Source organism: Lethenteron reissneri, chromosome 2 (genome assembly GCF_015708825.2).
Source record: "Lethenteron reissneri isolate LAM-NWPU_2019-01 chromosome 2, ASM1570882v1, whole genome shotgun sequence".
Lineage (NCBI taxonomy): Eukaryota > Metazoa > Chordata > Hyperoartia > Petromyzontiformes > Petromyzontidae > Lethenteron > Lethenteron reissneri.
Window position 1 is genome coordinate 15,688,390 of NC_083780.1, and position 8,055 is coordinate 15,696,444.

The 8,055-nt window shown below is 40.5% G+C and overlaps 1 protein-coding gene across 1 annotated transcript in view; it reads left to right on the forward strand.

The window, feature by feature from the left end:
* Nucleotides 1–8,055, forward strand: part of LOC133341972 (uncharacterized) — an 84,073-nt gene that overhangs the window by 25,219 nt on the left and 50,799 nt on the right. Inside the window, exons 13-16 of the mRNA XM_061550811.1 lie at nucleotides 694–711; nucleotides 1,560–1,577; nucleotides 3,200–3,217; nucleotides 4,198–4,215. Coding sequence (XP_061406795.1) covers nucleotides 694–711; nucleotides 1,560–1,577; nucleotides 3,200–3,217; nucleotides 4,198–4,215 — 72 coding nt within the window. The remainder of the gene's footprint in view (nucleotides 1–693; nucleotides 712–1,559; nucleotides 1,578–3,199; nucleotides 3,218–4,197; nucleotides 4,216–8,055) is intronic.

Sequence of the window (8,055 nt, forward strand, 5' to 3'; positions counted from 1 at the left end):
GCTAGTCTACATAACAAAGGACTGAGCCTTTGTTATGGTAAGGTGCAGCTTGAGACTACGGCTAGTCTACATAACAAAGGACTGAGCCTTTATTATGGTAAGGTGCGGCTTGAGACTACGGCTAGTCTACATAACAAAGGACTGAGCCTGTATTATGGTAAGGTGCGGCTTGAGACTACGGCTAGTCTACATAACAAAGGACTGAGCCTTTATTATGGTAAGGTGCAGCTTGAGACTACGGCTAGTCTACATAACAAAGGACTGAGCCTTTATTATGGTAAGGTGCGGCTTGAGACTACGGCTAGTCTACATAACAAAGGACTGAGCCTTTGTTATGTAGACTGGCTGAGAGGGGGGGGGGGTGCCAGAGTTGTTTAAAGTCCAACTGCTGCTAATGAGACCGAGCCTCTGCCATGTAGATGGTAAAAGCACAAAAGCAGGTCAGGAATAAACAGCTTCCTGCTATGTTGCTTGGTGGGTAAAATTTATAGCAGGAAACCAGTGTGTGAAAAAATAAGCTAAACATGGTAAAACAAAACTGGCTGTCTATCAGTAACCTGTACAGTTACTCAATAAGCAAGTTAGATCCCCGTCCATGGTTAACATCACCGAGTAGTGATATCTGCATTGTTCCCATTTCACCATGAAATGCCTATTTGTCTCATTACATGTCTGCATTGTCGTGGAGAGCAGCTGCTACAACAACTCCTGGTGAGAGCTTGCAACGCAACTCGTGTAGATAACGAATATTGAATGTGACGCTCGCCGGGGTCAGGAGCTGTATAGGACAGGCCTAGCTTCAACACCAACAAGAGGTCGCACAGAGTTACGCAGGGACTTGCCATGTTTTGTATCTTAAGTAGCTTTCCTTTGTATGTTCATATTAAAGTTATAACTGGATCCAATTGTATTAAAAGATTATTTAAAATATACATTTGTAATGTTAAGTTTACATGTCAAAATGGTGTGAGGCTTTTATTTAGTTGTCTGAAGTGATGTGCTATGAACCCAGACAACTGAGTTAGATCTCAGTGAGATCTTGCAATGCAACTACTGTGATGCAGCAAAATGAAAGTGATGCTGGCTAAGCTTAAGTGCTGTGTAGGACAGCACTAACTTCGACACTGAACAAGATGTGGAACCAATATTAATGGGGATATAAATAAATCCATTGCTAAGTTATTCTATGAGACCTTACCAGTCACGTCTATTAAAAGTGAGAACTGAAGGCATTGATTGGCAATAAATACAAATAAAATGGACCCCTTGTGGTTTAGTTTATTTCACGCATCTACATTACCTATAGCCACCAGTTTTTCTAGCAGCGAGATAAATTGTGCACCATTCAATAATACAGACGTTTATAGAGTGATGGTATCTGAGTTGAAAGCCAGGAGCTCGATCCCTAACAATCAAACATATGTCCATTATATTGAAGTGAAATATTCCAGGACGTGGTCTTCATTAATCATTAAGAGAAACAGAGTTCATCAATTAATAATCACACCACATTAACGTGTTTGTGTCTCTTTACATATATTCACCATCATACGGAGCAGCTCCTACGACAACTCCTGGTGAGATCTTGCAACACATCTCGTGTAGATGCAGAATATTGAAAGTGATGCTGACTCGGCTGTGGAGCTATATAGGACAGGACTAGCTTCTACACCAACAAGAGATGGCGCTGCGTTAAGCAGGCCCTTGCTGTTTTTTTTTATCTTACATAGCGTTCCATTGTATCTGGAAATCAAGATGATAGCTGCAGACAACTGTATTAAAGCATTTAAAAAGATATATACATTCGTAATATTAAGTTAAAACATAAAATATGGTGTGAGGCCTTGGTGGGTTGAAGGGCTATGCTATGCACCCAGAGAACTAAGTCAGATTTCCGTCTGGAGCCAACATCACTGAGTGATATCTCAATAGTTCCTAGGACCCCATTTTACCATCCCACACCAATTAAAATCCACAATAGAGGTTTTTAGGTTAGATCGCGTAAATTTATAAATGTGGCGTTAAAACCCACCACCACCTGACACAGCCAACTAGTAAGGGTTGTCACGTAAACAAAACGTGCCAATTCGTCACTAGTACAGCACTAGTGTGTAGTGTATAGTGTAGTGTATAGTGTAGTATACTAGTACAGCGCACTGGTGTGTTGGAGAGCCAAGCCACGACATTTACAATCTGAGTACAACGTTTCACCAGTAATTACAACTAGCTTCATCAGGCGACAGTCAGATTTGTGGAGAAGTCCACCTGTTTCGTTCCTTTTATAGAGGCGTAGATGTTTTGACCTCCCTTCTGCGCTCTTGCACAATGTTGGGGGGGGGGGGGATTACTAAGGCAAAGTACATTATGCATGTGCATTATGCGAGCCCTTTGAACTTGTCTTTCCTGTCTATTGTGTTTATTATAATAGCCCTACCAACGGTAATCGCTATTGAGGTTCGTTGCCCTTTGTCGGAATGTATTTAATTATTTATTATTTGATGATTCGCTTCCACGCAGCACTAAGGCGGTAGCTATCCGAACGGTTAAAATTATTTTGATTTCTTTCAATTTCGATAAATTTTCTAATCAGTTTTGGCCAGTAGTAGCTAGTTTTTCACAAAACTTCAACATTATCAAAATCAATTGAGTGTCCTTGTTGGCGCGCGTGTTCTGCTACTGCTGACAGTTGCATTTGAGAGAATTTAATATTTCTCTGATGTTCTTTTAGTCTCGTGCTGATCATTCGTCCTGTTTGCCCAACGTAACATTTACCACACCTGCAGTTAATCCTGTACACGCCTTCTGATAGCTTCGGTAATACATCTTTTGTACCCGATGTTAATTTCTGTATTTTATGTACCGTGCCAAATCTTACTCGGATGTTTTGTTTTTCCAAACATCTGGATAGTTTATCAGTTACTCTCGCAGTTTCAATGCTCTTGTTATTTTATTTGGTTTTGGTATTCAGTGGCCTGTTGTTTTGTGCATCATTGTAACCGTTCATTTGCAGCGCTTCTTTAACATGTTGAATTTCACTTCTCAGACTGTAACCATCTGACGCTTTTTTAGCTCGATGAATGAGCGTCTTGATAAGAGTAGATTTATGTGCGGTGTGATGGTCGCGAAAGCCTACGTGTTAAACTGACCAAGTAAAATGCTTGTTTGTCTATTTACATGTCCTCTTTGTCATATTGGGCAGCTCCTACGACAACTCCAGGTGAGATCTTGCGATGCAACTCGTGTAGGTGCAGCAAATTGAAAGTGATGCTGGCTAAGCTGAAGAGCTGTGTAGGACAGTACTAACTTGTACAGCACCAAGAAGTGGAACCAAGATAATCAATTCACAGGTTACTCTGTGAGTCCTTTCCAGTCATGTAAATTAAAAGTGAGAACTGGAGGCCAGTGATTGGCTATGAATACAAATAAAATGGATCCCCTTGTGGTTGAGTTTATTTCATGCATCTACTTGACCTATAGCCACCAGTTTCTCTGGAAGTGAGATAAATTGTGCACCATTCAAGAATACAGACGTTTATAGACTGATGGTATATGAGTTTAAAGGTTTAAAGGCAGGAGCTAGATCCCTAACAATCAAACATATGTCCATCATACTGAAGTGAAATATTCCAGGACGTGGTCTTGTTGTTTTCTCAATTAAAATGGTGTCACACGGCATTAAGTAACATTCTTGCTGAAAGACAAATAAACATAAAAAAACAGGGCAATATAACCAAATGTTCAATGATATCAATATATTTCCGAAAAATAATAACATCACAAACCTTTTTAAACTGAAACTCACCCCTATGAAATTAAATCGATTAATACGTTATTCCATTATACCTCAACATTCCCATCTATTTTTTATTGAGAACTGCAGGTGCGATTTGGTAATTTCACAATAAAAATAGAACTCACAACACTGTGATTAAGCGATGGTTATTTTTTCGTATCTTCTTTAGCTGCAACAGCCAACAACCTCCGTGGAAAGTTCATTTCCGACTCCAAAGACGTTTGGAAATAAATAATGTTTCAATGGAGGGTTTTGTAACTGTGGGACCATCACAAACGCTGAAGTGTAATATTCTAGGACATTCTGCATAAATGATCAAAAGTAATCGATTTCAGACGTTATTAATCACAACCATATTCACGTGTTTGTTTATATTTGCATGTATTCACCGTCATATGGAGCAGCTCCCACTACAACTCCCGGTGAGATCCTGCAACGCCACTTGTGTACAGACAGAATATTGAAAGTGATGCTGGCTCAGCTAAGGAGCTGTATAGGACAGGACTAACTTAAGCAGGCACTTGCTTTTTGTTCTATCCTACATAGCTTTCCATTGTATCGTGAAATCAAAATGATTGCTGCAGACAACTGTATTAAAGCGTTTAAAAAATAAGCATTCGTAATATTAAGTTCATACATCAAATATGGTGTGAGGCCTTGATGGGTTGAAGGGCTATGCTATGCACCCAGAGAACTGAGACAGATTCCCGTCTGGAGCCAACATCACTGAGTGATATCTCAATAGTTCCTAGGAATCCATTTTACCATACAACACCAATTAAAATGTCTGTTATTCTCTTTACAAGTCATCTTTGTCATACGGAGTAGCTCCTACGACAACTCTAGGCAAGATCTTGCGATGCAACCCCTGTAGATGCAGGAAATTGAAAGTGATCCCGGTTAAGCTGAAGGGCTGTGTAGGACAGTACTTACTTGTACACAAAACAAGACGTGGAACCAAGATAATCAATTAACAGTTTACTCTGTGAGACCTTACCAGTCATGTCAATTAAAAGAGAGAATTGGAGGCTTGTGGTTGGCTATGAATACAAAAAAATTGCACCACCTTGTGGTTTAGTTTATTTCACGCATCTTCTTTACCTTCAACAGCCAACAGTTTCTCGAGAGATGAGATCAATTGTGCACCATTAAAGAATACAGACGTTTACAGAGTGATGGTATCTTCGTTGAAATGTTTAAAGACGGGAGATCGATCCCTAACAATCAAATATATGTCCATCATACTGAAGTGAAATATGCCAGCACGTGGTCTTCATTAATCATGAAGAGAAACAGAGTTCATCAATTAATATCACACCACATTATCGTGTTTGTGTCTCTTTACATATATTCTCACCATAATATGGGAGCAGCTCCTACGACAACTCCTGGTGAGATCTTGCAACGCAACTTGCGCAGATAAAACACTTGAAAGTGACGCTGACTCAGCTGCGGAGTTAGGCATAGGACAGGACCAGCTTCTACACCAACACGAGATAGCACCTAGTTTAGCAGGCGCTTTCTGTGTTTTTTCTCTTGTTTAGCTTTCTATTGTATTTTCAATCACAATTATAGTTGTAGACAACCGTATAAAATATTTTTTATTGCAGATATGAAGTTCCTAAATCAAATATGTGTGAGGCCTTGGTGCAGTGGCCTTAAGGGCTCTGCTATGAACCCAGAGAACTGATTAGATTCCCACTTGTGGATATAACTGAGAAGTGATATCTCGATATTTTAAGGGCCCCATTTTACCATCCAACACCTATTAGAATGCCTGTTTGTCTCTCTATATGTCATGAATGGCATACCTAGCAGTTGCTATGACAACTCCAGGTGAGATCTTGCAATGCAACTCGTGTAAAAGCATCAAATTGAAAGTGGTGCTGTGTAGGACAGTACTAACTTGTACACTAAACAAGATGTGGAACCAAGATAATCAATTAATAGCTTACTCTATGAGACCTTACCAATCATGTCAATTAAAAGTGAGAATTGGAGGCTAGTGATTGGCTATTCATTTATAGTAAAGCGGATCACCTTGTGGTTCAGTTTATTTCAATTATCTTCCTTACCTACAACAGCCAGAGTACCTCGGGTTCTGCGATAATTTGTGAAATCTGGTATGGGGATATGGTGCGATGTATCCAGCGAAGCAAGTTAGATATTCTTAGGTTTTTTCGGTAAAGTCACGTAGGTAAAAAAATAAAATTAATAAAAGTCTAATAAAATTAAAATCACGACGTTTCGGAGGCAACACAAGCTTCCATCTTCAGGTGGAACCGTCACAGCACGCTTGCTGTATCAAGTAAATGAGAGATTCCAAGAGATACTACCCCTATATATACTGGTCGAGGGGGGGGGGGATGGGCCAGGAACGGCCCACTTTTTATATTATGGTAAAGTGCGGATTGAGACTACGACGAGTCTACATAACAAAGGACTGAGCCTTTGTTATGGTAAGGTGCAGCTTGAGACTACAGCTAGTCTACATAACAAAGGACTGAGCCTTTATTATGGTAAGGTGCGGCTTGAGACTACGGCTAGTCTACATAACAAAGGACTGAGCCTTTATTATGGTAAGGGGCGGCTTGAGACTACGGCTAGTCTACATAACAAAGGACTGAGCCTTTTTATGGTAAGGTGCAGCTTGAGACTACGGCTAGTCTACATAACAAAGGACTGAGCCTTTATTATGGTAAGGTGCGGCTTGAGACTACGGCTAGTCTACATAACAAAGGACTGAGCCTTCATTATGGTAAGGGGCGGCTTGAGACTACGACTAGTCTACATAACAAAGGACTGAGCCTTTATTATGGTAAGGTGCGGCTTGAGACTACGGCTAGTCTACATAACAAAGGACTGAGCCTTTATTATGGTAAGGTGCGGCTTGAGACTACGGCTAGTCTACATAACAAAGACTGAGCCTTTGTTATGGTAAGGTGCAGCTTGAGACTACGGCTAGTCTACATAACAAAGGACTGAGCCTTTATTATGGTAAGGTGCGGCTTGAGACTACGGCTAGTCTACATAACAAAGGACTGAGCCTTTATTATGGTAAGGTGCGGCTTGAGACTACGGCTAGTCTACATAACAAAGGACTGAGCCTGTATTATGGTAAGGTGCGGCTTGAGACTACGGCTAGTCTACATAACAAAGGACTGAGCCTGTATTATGGTAAGGTGCGGCTTGAGACTACGGCTAGTCTACATAACAAAGGACTGAGCCTTTATTGGTAAGGTGCAGCTTGAGACTACGGCTAGCCTACATAACAAAGGACTGAGCCTTTATTATGGTAAGGTGCGGCTTGAGACTACGGCTAGTCTACATAACAAAGGACTGAGCCTTTGTTATGTAGACTGGCTGAGAGGGGGGGGGGGTGCCAGAGTTGTTTAAAGTCCAACTGCTGCTAATGAGACCGAGCCTCTGCCATGTAGATGGTAAAAGCACAAAGCAGGTCAGGAATAAACAGCTTCCTGCTATGTTGCTTGGTGGGTAAAATTTATAGCAGGAAACCAGTGTGTGAAAAATAAGCTAAACATGGTAAAACAAAACTGGCTGTCTATCAGTAACCTGTACAGTTACTCAATAAGCAAGTTAGATCCCCGTCCATGGTTAACATCACCGAGTAGTGATATCTGCATTGTTCCCATTTCACCATGAAATGCCTATTTGTCTCATTACATGTCTGCATTGTCGTGGAGAGCAGCTGCTACAACAACTCCTGGTGAGAGCTTGCAACGCAACTCGTGTAGATAACGAATATTGAATGTGACGCTCGCCAGGGTCAGGAGCTGTATAGGACAGGCCTAGCTTCAACACCAACAAGAGGTCGCACAGAGTTACGCAGGGACTTGCCATGTTTTGTATCTTAAGTAGCTTTCCTTGTATGTTCATATTAAAGTTATAACTGGATCCAATTGTATTAAAAGATTATTTAAAATATACATTTGTAATGTTAAGTTTATATGTCAAAATGGTGTGAGGCTTTTATTTAGTTGTCTGAAGTGATGTGCTATGAACCCAGACAACTGAGTTAGATCTCAGTGAGATCTTGCAATGCAACTACTGTGATGCAGCAAAATGAAAGTGATGCTGGCTAAGCTTAAGTGCTGTGTAGCACAGCACTAACTTCGACACTGAACAAGATGTGGAACCAATATTAATGGGGATATAAATAAATCAATCGCTAAGTTATTCTATGAGACCTTACCAGTCACGTCTATTAAAAGTGAGAACTGGAGCATTGATTGGCAATAAAT